Source organism: Pteronotus mesoamericanus, unplaced genomic scaffold, assembly GCF_021234165.1.
Source record: "Pteronotus mesoamericanus isolate MK-2021 breed Mesoamerican mustached bat unplaced genomic scaffold, CSHL_Meso_final contig_20, whole genome shotgun sequence".
NCBI classification, from domain to species: Eukaryota; Metazoa; Chordata; class Mammalia; order Chiroptera; family Mormoopidae; genus Pteronotus; species Pteronotus mesoamericanus.
In genome coordinates this window covers 62,934,155-62,949,548 of record NW_026555085.1, presented here as the reverse complement: position 1 = coordinate 62,949,548, position 15,394 = coordinate 62,934,155, and the positions used below count along the sequence as shown (strand labels likewise).

The following is a 15,394-nucleotide window of genomic DNA, read 5'->3' as shown; positions in this document are numbered from 1 at the left end:
ATTATATTATCCATTATGCCTTATGTTGCACTTTGCATATAGTAGGTTGTCAATAAACACTTAACAATTAATTGCATTAAAAAATAAAATACCTACAAATAAATTTAACCAAGGATATAAAAGACCTATATTCGAAAAATTATGACACTGAAGAAAGAAACTGAAGAAGATACAATAGAAGCAAATACTGTGTTCATGACTAGGAAGAATTAACATCATTATAATGTGCATACTATCCAAAGCAGTCTATGGATTCAACAAAATTCCTATCAAGATACCAATGGTGTATTTCATAAAACTAGAACAAGTATTCCAAAAATGTATATGGAACCACAAAAGACACCAAATATCCACACCAATCTTGAGAAAGAACAAAGTTGGAGGAATCATACTACCTGATATCAAACTATATTACAAGGCCACAGTAATCAAAACAGCATGGTACTGGCATAAAAACAGACATATAGATCAATGGAATAGAATGGAAAACCCAGAAATAAGCCCATGCTATGGTCAATTAATAATTGACAAAGGAGGCAAGAACATATAATGGAGGACCCAAAAAAACATGGAATTATCTTCTGGAGGGCAGGCTTCTGTTAATACAGGCTTCCCCAGCTAGATGAGTGTTATAGGAACCCATTTGTATCAGTGTACCAGCTAGCTTTGCTGTGAGAGCCTGTGTTTGGCTTCAGTGAATTTTTTTGAAGGCTCTTTCACTGTGTTTGCCCATTTCATAATGGGTGATCAACCTCGCTGAGTGTTGAGCAGTTTTTGACCAAACAGGGCAGGACCCTGGTGCCCCACCCTTTCTATTCACCCGATCTTGCCCCAAGCAACTTTTTTTCATTGTTTTCTCAGATGAAAAAAAGCCCTAAAAAATAAACATTTTGCCAAGGTGCAAGAGGTGAAACAAGAAACGGCAGGAGCATTAAAAGGCATCAAAACTGATAAGTTCACACATGGTTTTGAACAGTGGAAAGAAAGTCTCAATAGGTATATTGCATCAAATGGAGAGTACTTTGGAGGTGACTAAAGTTTAAACATGTAAGAATAAATATACAACTTTTTAATAAATAAATTCCAGTATTTTGAGCAAAGATAAAATGTATTCAATAAATAGTGTTGGGAATATTGGACATATAAATTTTAAAAATTTTAAAGAAACTAGACCACATTCTTACACCATACACAAGAATAAACTCAAAATGGATAGAGATTTAAATGTTAGACTTGAAACTGTAAAAATCCTAGAAGAAAACATAGGCAGTACAATATCAGACATTTTTTGTAGCAGTATTTTTTTCTTGTATACCTCCTTGGGCAAGAGAAACAAAAGCAAAAGCAAACAAATGGGACTACATGAAACTACAATGTTTTGCACAGTGATGAAAACCATCAGCAAAATGAAAAGACAACCTACTGAATGAGATAACATATTCACCAATGACACATCTAATAAGCGCTTAATATCCAAAATTTATGAAGAACTTACATAATTCAACACTAAAAAGCAAACAATCCAATTTAAAAATGGGTGGAGGATTGGTGTGGCTCAGTTGGTTGAGTGACATCCCACAAAGTGAAATGTCACCAGTTGATTCCCATTCAGAGCACCTGCCTGGGTTGCAGCCTGGTCCCAGGTTGGGGGTGTCTGAGAGGCAACCGATGAATTCTTCTCTCACACATCTATGTTTCTTTCTCACCCTCATTTTCTCCCTCCATCCCCTCTCTCTAAAAATAAATATACAAAGTCTTTTAAAAAAAATAGGCAGAGGATCTGAATAGACACTTCTCCAAATAGGACACAGAGATAGCCAACAGACATAAGAAAAGATGCTCAATGTCATTAATCATCAGAAAAACTCAAATTAAAATCACAATGAAATATCACCTTACACCTGTCAGAATGACTGTTATCAGTGAATCAACAAACAACAGTTGGCAAGGATGTGGAAAAGGGGGAACCCAAACACACTATTGGTAGGAATGCAGACTGGTGCAGCCACTGTGGAAAGCAGTATGGAGTTACCTCAAGAATTAAAAATGGGACTGCCTCATGACCCAGCAATTCCACTTCTGGGAATATATCCAAAGAAACCCAAAACACTAATTCAAAAGAATATATGCACCCCTATGTTCGCTGCAGTATTATTTACAATAGTCAAGATTTGGAACCAGCCCAAGGGCCCATCAGTAGGTGAGTGGATAAAAAAGCTGTGGTACATTTACTCAGCTGTAAAAAAGGAAATCTTACCTTTTGCAAAAGAATGGGTGGATCTGGAGAATAATACACTAAGTGAAATAAACCAGTCAGAGATAGACAAATACCATATAATTTCACTTACATGTGGAATCTAATGAACAAAATAAGCAAACAAAACAGAAACAGACTTAGAGATACAAAGAACAGATTGACAGGTGTCAGAGGGAAGGGATTTGTGGGGGCTGGATGAAAAAAGGTGAAGGGATTAAGAAAAAAAAACTCATTGACAATAATATGGTGATTACCAGAGGGAAAAAAGAGGGGTTAGGGGAAAGTAGAAGAGGTTAAAGGGAAATAAATGGTGATAGAAGGAGACTTGATTTGGAGTGGTAAACACACAATACTATATACAGAAGATGTATTACAGAATTGTACACCTGAATCCTATATAATTTTATTAACCAATGTCACCCCAATAAATTCAATTAAAAAATAAAGTAAAATGTGGAATTGTTGAATAATCATGTAAAAATACTTAAATTAACAGTGAAAAGGGAGACTACTTTATTCTTCTATTGTAATGAAGACTTTTCAACTCTGCAGTGATGATACACACAAATATTTAAACTATGTGCCTCAACTTGACATAATTTCATTATAACTTGATGGCAATCACATTTAAATATTAGAATACTTTTGTAATAATATTACTTTAGAATAGCAACTTGAATGGCTGGGAAAACATGTTAATGTACATTAACCTGAAGGAAACAGAAATACTAAACATTTTTTCAGAAATCAATGTGTAAGTTTAAATATCCCACTATAATATTTATGAGCAGGCCTCAAATTAAAATTTATAAAATGCAAACTATCAAATGTTTCAGTTAGATAATAATTTAGTCTATATTTTGTAGTTTTTCCTGTGTACACATTAAGGAACACTATGTAAAAAAGATTATTTTCTCCTTTTGTGTGTTTGGCTACTACTACCACCAAAACATCAAAATGAATCTTGCTTGAATGCCATACCATAGCAATCTTCTAAAAGCCCTCAATTATCAATCAGTATGCTATTAGTGAACACAAGTGATTTTCCTTACCTTCAGGACAGCTATGAATGGTACAAAGTTAGCTCTTTGAAGTCCATTTTTATAGAGATCTGAAAGAATGAATTGATATTAGCTTTTTACTTAGTCTAAATCATAATGTTAGTTTATATTCTAGCCTGATAAATAAAGCTTTCTACTGATAAAAAACATAAAGGAGCAAAAAAGGGAAAAAATAACTAAAATTTATTTCTATTCTGGTACTACAGAAAATTCATTATATTCTTAATAAGAAAAAACATTAACAATCACAGAAAGAAGATCAAAGGGCACTCAACCAAATTAGCTTTAAATGATAATAAAAAGCAATAAAAGAATTTGAAAAATATCACAAATGATCATAAATAATAACCCATCATAAGAAAATATTATATTTTAAAAGTATTTAATATTTGAATATATAAAACTTTACTGGAAAACAAATCATATCCTCTTTTTCTCAATATATAATAAAACTTCTCCATACACAATTAAAAGTATGTAATAAGATTAGCTGTTTTTTTATATTAGGCTTTTAAGAAAACCCATCAATAGAACTGTGCATGTACTTGTATCAAAATTATATATTTCATGTTAAGGCACATGACATTAGGCCAATTTGCTTTAAAAGGAATTACCTAAAAAATCAAAACTCCATTCTTACAGGCTGTAAATTTAATGTAATTATACATCATAAATAGAATGACGCATTGCCTCAGAATGATTGCCTTGCATATATGTATATGTTACAGTGTATGTTCACACACATACAAACACACATACACATGTATTGTCAAGAGCAAACAAGTGGAAAGAAGCAACAAAATTTAAGCTTTGCACATTTTTCTTTTAAAATGGAGATGGAATATTCGGTTCACAAGTTCACAAAATTTCAAGAGGTTGAAATTTTATTACATATAAAACATTCCATTTAAAGGTTAACTCTATAAAGTAATGAGATTTTAAAATAAAAGTATTTATAAAAATGGGAGCTGTAAAAAGTTTTCTCAATAATAAAAAACACAAATTAGCTTACATGTCTCGATTTTTCTTAAAGTATCGTAATATGGGATCCTTTCTATATTCCTTTGTTTAGAGAAAATTTGATAACAAAGAAAGGCTTCAACTGCCACATTTACTTATGGAAATAAAATATGGTCATTAGGAAACATTTATTCTCTTTAGAAAAATATTCATCATAACATCATTATAGTGAAGAAAGTATTTGCATAAGCTCTAGTTAATTAAGGACTAGAGGCTTTAATGCAGTTACATTTAAAATTTTCACTTACGGATATTATAAAAGGTCGTAATGCTGACCAGACTGTAAGGATTTCAAATTCAAAGTGAGATATTTTCTTTCTTATAAGCAATACCTTGAATAAGTAAAATGAGTTTAAAGTTAGGTATTTTCATAGTTCCCTAATTACCAAGTTTCTGGAAAGGAAAAACATCTCTGCGTGGTAAAGAGTTGACAGCCATGATTGCCAATAAGGGGTAAAAACTGAAAATAAAATAACTTTAAAAGCACACTCAATGTTTATAGCAGCTTTACTCATAATAACTAAAAACTGCAATTTTGTTTGTTATAGCCAAAAACTGGAAGCAATCCAAAGGTCCATCATTAGGTAGATGGATAAACAAACTGTGACATATCTGTATAATGAAATATGACTCAGCAAGAAAAAAATAAACTATTCACATACACATGCAAAAGATGAATCTCAAAGTAATTATGCAGAGTAAAAGAGACCAGCCCCCCCGCCAAATGAGCACATACTATGTGATTCCATTTATATAAGACTCTAGAAAAAAAAGCCAGCTAATCTATAGCAACAGAAAGCAAATCAGTGGCTACCTGGAAAAGAGGGATGTGGGCCAGGGATGGCAGGAAGAGACAAAGAAAGGGATGAGAAAAGTTTGGGGTATGATGGAAATGTTCATTATATTGTTTTAAGATTTTATTTCTTTTTAGAGAAAGGGGAAGGGAGGGAGACAGAGAGGGAGAGAAATATCAATGTGCAAGAGAAACATCAATTGGTTGCCTCTCACATGCCCCCAACTGGGGACCTGGCCTACAACCCATGCATGTGCCCTGACAAGTAATCGAACCTGTGACCTTTTGGTTCACAAGCTGGCACTCAACCCACTGAGCCACACCAACCAGGGCTGAGATGTTCATTATATTGATTGTGGTAGTGATTTCCCAGGTATATACATATGTCAATATTTTAAAAATTGCATCCTCTAAATATGTGCTGTTTATTGTATGTCAATTATGACTCAGTAAGTTTTTTTAAAACTTATTGGGGAAAAAACAAACACAACATTAGTGAACATCAAAGAACACAATGGTATAGAATTAAAACTAAGATATTACACTAATGAAAGTTTATCTCTGTTAAAGGTAACCTTTAGTCTTACACATGGAATTTTTTATGGACATATAAGTCGCTGATACATAACAAGCATCCAAATTTTAGTTGCCTAATGGAAGAGAGAAATGTAAAAGCTCACTGGTAATATTTTTTTTCTCTTTTTAATCCTCACCCAAGGACATGCTTATTGATTTTAGAGAAGGGGAGGCGAAGATGAGAAACATCAATGTGAGATAAGAAAGAAACATAAGTGTATTGCCTCTGGTATGCCCCCTGACTGAAGACCGAATCTGCAACCTAGGCATCTGCCCTGACCAGGAATTGAACTTGTGACTTTTCAGTATGTGGGACGATGCCTAACCAACTGAGTCCCACTGACCAGGGCCCACTTGCAATATTCTTTGATTTAAAAATTTCCACTCATCAGCAAAGTTAAATAAGAATAACAATGCCTTTAAGAATCTAAGATTTCATTTTTAAAGGGTTAACTTTTTTTAAAAAAATCAGCCTTTACAAGGATACATAATTCAACCTTTATGCCCAGAGAAGTATTTTCTAAACAAAATTCTAAACAGAATTCATTTTGAAAACCTTTAGGATTTTATAGGACACTTAAGTGAAAAGGACTGTACTCATTAAATTGAACAGTTTTTGCAATTCAAATAATATGCTAATTATCAATGTAATAGATCCATCTCCTGAAATGTTATTTAGCTAACAAAATTTTTAAGTTTGTTGTTTAATGTTATTTTTCTGAGACTTAAAGATTTTATGATAGGTTTATATCAACATTTGTCATTATTTACTATATACTATTTTAAAATTCAATATAAGTTCTTGCCCACATTTTTTAATGATCTCTGAACAGAGCTAAAGGAGTACTTGGTATACAAGATAGAATAGTGAAATTATGGAACATTCAGTTTTTGAGCTGTGTACATTTTCTACAATGAATAACTATAGTAATACTTACAGATTAAATAGATGCAAAGAGGATTTTTTTAACTTAATCTTTATTGTATCTTTTCCATTACCATTTATATTCCCCTTCTACTTCCCTCCCCTTAGCAATCACCACACTTGTCCATGTCCATGTGTCCTTTTTGCTCAATCACAAAGAGGATTTTTAAAGTAATTACAAGGGTCTACAGAAATACTTTGGAAATGCATATGGGTATGTAGATCTTTTCCTCAAAAATCCAAGTGTCAAAACCAACAGGGTGAAAAAAATGCTTAATTATATACTTATCAGTTCAGAGTAAGGCAAACCTTTAGACAGGCAAGAAAAAGGAATTTTCCTATAAATGAACACAAAATAATTATACAACTCATAAACCAATTTGATTTATCCTTCCAGAGACTGTCCTTTTATAGAAGACATGGACTTGCAGACGGCCAATAGACATGTAAAAAGATGCTTAATGTCACTAATCATCGGAGAAATGCAAATTAAAACCACCATGGGATACCATCTCCCACCAGTAAGAATGGCTATCATCAATAAACCTACAAATAACAAATGCTGGAGAGGATGGAGAAAGAAAAACCCTTTTGTACTGGGTTCTGGTGGGAATGCAGACTGGTGCAGCCAGTGTGGAGAGCAGTATGGAGATACCTCAAAAAATTAAAAATAGGTCTGTCTTTTGACCCAGCGATCCCACTTCTGGGAGTATATCTGAAGGAACCTAAAATACTAATTTGAAAAAAACATAAGCACCCCTGTGTTCATTGCAGCGTTATTTACAGTCGCCAAGATATGGAAGCAGCCCAAGTGTCCATCAGTAGATGAGTTGACAAAACAATGATGGGATATTTACACAATGTACTACTTAGGCATACAAAAGAAGAAAATTTTACCCTTTGCGATAGTATGGATGGACCTGGAGAACATTATGCTAAGTGAAATAAGCCAGTCAGAGAAAGATAAATACCATATGGTTTCACTCATACATGAAATCTACTGAATAAACTGAACTGACAAGGAAAATGAGGACAGACTCACAGATGGAGAGCAGGATAACAGCTGGGGAGAGGGAGGTTAGGGGTTGGAGGGATTGAGCAAAAAGGAGAAAAGACTCCTGGACACAGACAACAGTATAAAGGTATGAGGACTGAAAGGTAATGGAAAAAACTAAAGACTACATTTTAAATAAATAAATAAATAAATAAATAAATAAATAAATGGCACCTTAAGTAGTAATAGCTACTTAGCTTCTTTTTAAAAAACTAATTGGAGTTCAAACAGTAGTTTACTAGACATATAGATAATATATCTAACTAAATGCTCCCATTTGATGGTATTATAGTTTTATATTCAATTGACATATATTTATAATTTTCTATTATGTGTCTGCACTGAAATGAGTGACAAAGACAAAAGATAAGTAATAATTAAAAGGAGGAACTAAGATTTACAGAATGCCTCCTAGATACAAAATGTTCTCTTGTTGAACTGATCTGAGACTCAAAATTATTTTCCACAAACCATCAAACAATACTTGCTTTACCTACCATTGTAATCGCCACCAGACAAACTGCAGCACCACTCATTGCCCAGGAGCAAGGGGCGCAGGCCCACTGCTGCCATGAACCGAGGAAGAAAAGGCGGAGCCCAGCGAAAGCATTCTCTGGTGAGGCTGCAGGGACCAGCTGTGCGTGGCTCAATTTAATATGGCGTTAGTAAGCCCATATTAACATTCATATTGTCATTGCATGGTTTATCTTTTTGCATCAACTTATGTTCCATCTATCTTTATTTAAATTATATCTTGATATTTTTTAATTCATTCTGATCACCTCTATTTTTGGGGGAATGTTTAGTTCATTGACATTTAATATTTAGGTTTGTGGTTTTATCTCTTTTCTCCTTGTCTCTTCTGTTTTATTTCCTGTTCCTCTTTTCCTACCTTTTTTTGCATTACTTGAATATATTTTAAAATTCCTTTTCAATTTGTCTATTGACCTTTATTTTATTTTAGTTGTTCTAAGGATTACATGTATATCCTTAACTTTTCATCTTTTGAGAATTAATATCATAGCACTTCATTAAAAAAATATAGACACCTTATATCCATGTAAGTCCAGTGAAACTCTTCACTTAATGCTAGAGGTGTCATATGCATCATATCAACATACATAACAGTCCCCAGGAGACAAGTTCTAATTTCACATAAAACAATCATTTCTATTTTTAAAAAATTAAGAGGAAACACTAGTTGTTTATATTTATCCTAATAGTTACCATTTCTGCTGCTCTTCATTTCTCTTTGAGGATTCAAGTATATATATCTGGTATCATTTCTTTTCTACCTAAAGAACTTCTTTTAGAATGTCTTGTAATTATTTCTGGTCAAGATGGAGACATAGGTAGACATGCTTCACCTCTTTGTATAGCCATAGGAAAAATTACAACCAGATCTCAAAAACAAGTAACACCCAGAATCAGCAGAAAATTAAGCTGTATGGAAGTTCGACAAACAGGGATCTGAAGAAGCCACATTCATCCAGACGGGTGGAAGGGGCAGAGTCACAGAGACGGGGCACAGAGGCAGTGTGGCATGGACAAGTGGCAGTGGAATGGACCACACATTCAACATGTGGTGGATAAAAATCAGGAGAAATACCCTGGGAGTGAGTAATCCCAGCCCCAGGCCAGACCCCACAGGCCAGGATTCCAGCAGAGGGGAGATAAATCCCCATTACCTCTGGCAATAAAAACCAGTGGCGGTAGGGGCGGCAGAAGGAATTGTCAGATGTTTGCCACTAACAGGGCCCACATGGTCTTAGAATGTACACAAACCCCACCGCAGAAGCTGGAGGAGCGCCATCACCTACAGGAAGTGAGTGAAATGACTGGAAACTGGGCAAGTGACAGGCAGACCTCTGGAGGCCAAGTAGTGGCACTGTTCCCTCTCAACCCCCCTAACAAGCAGAGCCTGGGAGCAGTGAAGCAGGTTGCCCTGCCCTGGCCATTACCTAAAGCTTCGTCCCACACAATTTACAGGTGCATTTGCTACATAGGCCATGCTACTAAGACATGGAGTAAAAGCAGCTCTGCCTAATACACAGAAACAAACACAGGGAGGCTGCCAAATTGAGAAAGGCAAAAATTTAAAGCCCGAATGAAAGAACAGAACAAACCCCAGAGAAAGAACTAAACGAAATGGAAATAACCAACCTATGAGATGCAGAGTTCAAAAGACTGGTGATAAGGATGCTCAGAGAACTCACTGAGTATGGCAAAAAAATAAAGGAAGAAATGAAGGTTGCACAAAGTGAAATAAAGAAAAATATACAGGGAACCAACAGTGAAGGGAAAGATTTCATCCTGGACTGAAATCAATGATTTGGAACAAAAGGAAGTAATAAACAGTTGACAAGAAGAGAAAGAAGAAACTAGAGCTCAAAAAAACCAAGGAGAGGAACCTCTGGGACAACTTTAAATGTACCAACATTTGAACAATAGGGGTACCAGAAGGAGAAGAGGAAGAGCAAGAAATTGAAAACTTATTTGAAAAAATAATGAAAGAAATTTCCATAATTTGGCAAAGGAAATAGACATACAAGCCCCCAAAGCACAGAAAGTTCCAAACAAGTTGGACCCAAAGAGGACCACAGCCAGACACATCATAATTAAAATGCCGAAGGTTAAAGATAAAGAAAAAATCTTAAAAGTAGCGTGAGAGTTATCTGCAAGGCAGAGAGCTACCTGCAATGGAGTTCCCATAAGACTATCAGCTGATTTCTCAAAAGAAACTTTGCAGGCAAGAAGGGACTAAGCAAGAAGTATTCAAAGTGATGAAAAGCAGGGACCTACAACCTAGATTACCCTATCCAGCAAAGCTATCATTTAGGATGGAAAGGCAGAGAAAGTGCTTTCCCAGACCAAGGTAAAGCTAAAGGAGTTCATCATCACCAAGCCATTATTACATGAAATGTTATAGGGGCTTTTTAAGAAAAAGATCAAAACTATGAACATTAAAATGACAATGAACTCACAACTATAAACAACTGAATCTAAAAAACAAAAACAAAAACAAACTAAGCAAATAACCAGAACAGGAACGGAATTACAGATATGGAGATCATTTGGAGGGTTAGCAGGTGGGAGGGTGAAGGGGGAGAATGGGGTAAATGGAGCAGGGATTAAGCAGCATAATTGGTAGGAACAATATAGGGGTGTTAAGAATAGAATAGAAAAGGGAGAAGCTAAAAAACTTAAACATGTGACTCATGGACAGGAACTAAGGGGGGGATTGCTAGAGGGAAGAGGGCTACCAGGTGGAGGGGGGCAAAGGGGGAAAAATTAGGACAATTGTAACAGCATAATCAATAAAATATACTTAAAGAGTATCTTGTAGTGCAGGTCTGATAGTGATGAATTCTTTTAATTTTCTTTGCTCTCAGAATGTCTTTTATTTTGTCTTAATTCTTGAAGGAAATTTTCATTGGATGTAAAATTTTGGGTTGACAATTTTTCCCCCATTTTAAAGATGTTTTTATGCTGTCTCTGGCCTCCATATTTCCTAATGGAAATCATCAAAATCTAATCATTGTTCCCAATTAATTAATATGTCATTTTTCTCTGGTTGCTTTCTAGATTTTCTCTTTACCTTGAGTTTTTGGCAATTTTACTACAATGTGCCTAAGCAAGGTTTTCTTGTATTTATTCTGCTTGAAGTTCACTGAGCTTCTTGGATCTGTACATTTATGTCTTCTCCCAGATTGGAAAATTTTCAGTCATTATTTCTTCAGAAGTTTTTCTACCCTGTTTCTCTCCTTGCCTTCTGTGATTCCACTTAGAAATATGTGAGAATGCTTGTTATGCTTCTACAAATTGTTAAGGCTCTGTTTCTCTTCTTCTGTCATCTTCTCTCTATTCTTCACACTGGATAATTTCAGGCTCTCTGGCTCCTTACTCTGTTATCTCCATTCTGCTATAAAGCTCATCCATTGTACTTTTATTTAAGATATTGCCTTTTTTAGTTTTAGAATTTCAATTTGAGGTTTTTTTCTGATTTCCATTTCGCCGCTGAGAATTTCCTATCTTTTCATTCGCTGGGAACATATTTTCTTTACCTCATTTCCCCAACAATTATAGTTACAATTGTTTCTTTGAAGCCCTTATCTGCTAATTCAAATACGTGGATCATATTGGGGTTGGTCTCTGTTGATTGTTTTTTTTTCTCTTGAGGATAGATCATATTTTTCTCATTCTTCACTTAGGAATTATATCCTGGACCTTGTGAATTCTGTTTGATTTCTTGAAGAGTGTTAGTATTTCTGTTTTAGCAGGAAATTACCTTGAATGGATTCAAACTACAAATGCAAATCTCAGATCAGTACCCTGTCCTTAGTTAGGTGGCTTGTAGTCCACTCTGAACCATGGTTCAGAGGTCTGTCAGAGATTTGGGCAGGATTTATACATAGAACTTTGGATTATATCAATCTAGTCCCCTGTGGGATTCACTTCTCATTTGTAAACAGTAGTGCTTGCCCCAGAATCTGAGAGATAGGCCAGATGACTGGGAATTTTCAATGATAACTTCATACACCTATTGCAGCACTAACTTTACCTGCTCTAAAGGTAATAGCCATTTAAAGAACAGGAAATTATCTCCATTTTGGATGCACTTTCAAATTTTGTCTCCCTTCTAAAATTTGTCTGCTTTTTTCTACTGTCTAGTACTTTCATATGTTATAAATTTTGTCCAGAATTTGTTTTTGCTGTCTGCAGGAAGGTCATTCAGTTAGGAGCTTATTCAAACACACCAGAAGTTTTACATTCTAATAGAGGAACTTAACCCATTTATATTTTCTGTCACTGACATGTCTGATCTTGTTTCATGCTTTCTATTTACACATTTTGTTGTTTTTCCTATTTTCTAACTTTTGCTATAAGAAATATTTTTCTTTCATCTTCTGTTTTTTTTTCTTACTAGTAATTTCCTAGTAAGTAGTAGGCATATCTTAAATTCTAAAATACTTCGCTGTATATTTCCCTAGTTACTAGTGCCACAAATGATGCCACTGTCACTCAGGATTTGTAAACTCCTTCTCCAAGGGGAACAAAATTTACAAATATATAAGCAAGCTGTAACTGCAAATATTCACTTATACTTACTCACTATTCTAATTAGTTTTCTTATTTCAAGCATTTCTTTTTAATAAGTTCATATTAAGACCTCGTTCCTCTATGGGATTTATTTATTTTTGTTCATCATTTTCTTTTCTTTATATTTCTACTAGCTAGCAGAAATTCTTAGTTGTTTTCTTACATCATTAACTTCATTTTCTTTAGGTTAAATTCTACACTTTACTGCTTCTTATGCTGATTTTTATTGATTTAATTTAACCTCTTATCTCATTTAGCTTTCTTTTATTTCAGCTGATTTCTTACTAAAAAGATTTTCAACTAATCCCCTGTCTTCTTAAAGCTTAGATCTTCTACATCACAGGCTATATTTCCATGATTTTTAAAGAATACAAAATAGATATTTTCTAATACTTCTCTCTCCTACTTATTGTTCCCATATTAGGGTTTTTCTCTTTTTTTCATAACCTTGAAAAAGGAGTGGTATGACTAATCTTGGTGAATCCCTGCGGGTCAAAACATGTGGTTTGTCCTTGGTTCCCCTCACTATCACATAGTTGTTCCCATAACCTGTCTGTACTGTAATTCAATGTTAAAAAGTGATAGTTGGCATCTTTAACTTGTTCATTTTGTTATAGAAATACCACAGTGTCCCTATGAAACATAACTCTGACTTTCAACTGATGAACATGTATTTGGTATCATATTAAGATACTAATCATCTATCTATATTTTATTATGTGATTCTATCAAGAAAAATGTTGAATTATGCCAAATGCTCTTTCAGCTTTTATGTTGAACACCATTGAATTATTTTCTCCCTAAAAGAATTGAAATGCTAAATTATACAGAATGGGGCAGAACTGAGTTTTCAGTTGTTTATATGGAAAAATAATACAATAATTAATAAATAATAATACAAGAATAAACTCCGTGTTTCATATATTCAAAACTGCAAACCTACTTTTGCCTTGCCCTGTATTAGTTTGTGTGTGTGTATGTGTGTGTGTATGCATAACTGTTAGCCAACCTCCTAGTAATATCCAGCCTTTTGTTTACTGTGGGTATTCTAGTTTAAGAAAGGATCACATAGTGTTGTTGCCTGATATCTAAGTGATACGGGATTATTTCTGGACATTCTAATGCTATCTGTAGCACTGTAATTATAATAAGTAGTAAATTCAAAATAAGAAAGTCCAGAATGCACTATTCTCACAGTTCTTCCAGAAAACTGAATAGGGAACTTTTTTCTTTTTAGCACTTTGCATTTTACTGTCAAAGAAGTGTAGTCATTTCAACTTACATATTTCATTTCCCCATAAAAATGTGTTCTTACTTTTGATTGAATAAGTTCTTAAATTTAATTAATTTCTATTTTTCATTCATTTAATCTATTAGTCTGTTACTGATTTATTGTTAAGATCTCCATAAACTTAAATCTTACACTATTTTTCCCTACTAGAATATCATGGGATTAACAAAATCTTGTTTCAGAACCTAAGAAGTGAGTAGAATATATATTTTTTAATTGTGGATTTTCATTTCTGGATCTTCTAATGGCCTGAAAATATAATTTTTCAAAAGTAAAAATAGATGTGTTTGTAACATAAGCCATATAAAGTATTTACATAAGTGACATAATTGTTAAATAAATCATAACTTGAGGTTTTATTTAAAAAATATGAAATTGAATACAAACTGAAAAATTTCCAGCAATTTTTCATTCCTATGGATCTGATACAAGATCCTTTCTAATTCAAGTTAAAAGGACTTAATCAGATTATCCTAGAAAATATAAAATAGTAGCTCTACAAATGTTGTGGTAGAGATGTTGTTTAAAATATACTAAACATATTTTGAGCTTCCAAGAAAGCAAGAAAATCCTTAGAGATCACCAAACAAACAAGAAGCTAAAAGCTAAAGGAGCAATCATGAACTGACACTGGTTTGGAGTTTTAACAAACATGGTGTACGGAGGATGAGGCCACAGACTTGAGCAAGGCAGGGATTAGAATTTAGGACTCGAAAGTAACAGGGACACATAGGTAGTCACTCTTTGGTACCTTATTCCCTTCCCTCTCATGTATTGCTCCCTTTTCTTCTCTTCTACAGGACTTTCCCAGACCAATCCCCACCATAGCTATTTTCTCTCCCACGTTTCTAAATTCTGATCCTGCTTTGACTTGCCTGTCAATTTCTGTCTATTGAAATTATTTATTACTAAATGTTTCTAATCATTTTCTATTAAAATTAATAATTGATTTGTTTATAAATTGACAAGTTATTAGCAGATAAAAGATTAGGGTGTGATTGTAACCTCCACCACCAACAACCCCCATTCTTCTTCATGAAACTGATGCAATAAAACTAGAAATGAAGGGAATGAGATGAATGGTTAGAAATTTAAACAAGGAGGCTAAAAGATTAGTGGAGGAAGGAAAAAATACATGCTCTTCTGTTATGTAGACAAGCCAGTAGGGGAGAGGGCTCCTACCACTTGCCACCTACCAGGCAAATCTCCAAGGAAAAGTTCAATGGAAAAGAAAAGAATCTTTTATTTAATGGCAAGTTTCTGTCTAAAATATCTGGGTAACAACAGTAAGGGGAAAGGAAGTCAGAGTATGACATA

The 15,394-nt window shown here is 34.1% G+C and overlaps 1 protein-coding gene across 2 annotated transcripts in view; it reads right to left on the bottom strand.

The window, feature by feature from the left end:
• Positions 1-15,394, bottom strand: part of AFG1L (AFG1 like ATPase) — a 197,605-nt gene that overhangs the window by 100,556 nt on the left and 81,655 nt on the right. For both annotated transcript variants that reach the window (XM_054569795.1, XM_054569796.1), the window contains one exon: positions 3,310-3,368. In XM_054569795.1, coding sequence (XP_054425770.1) covers positions 3,310-3,368 — 59 coding nt within the window. The remainder of the gene's footprint in view (positions 1-3,309; positions 3,369-15,394) is intronic.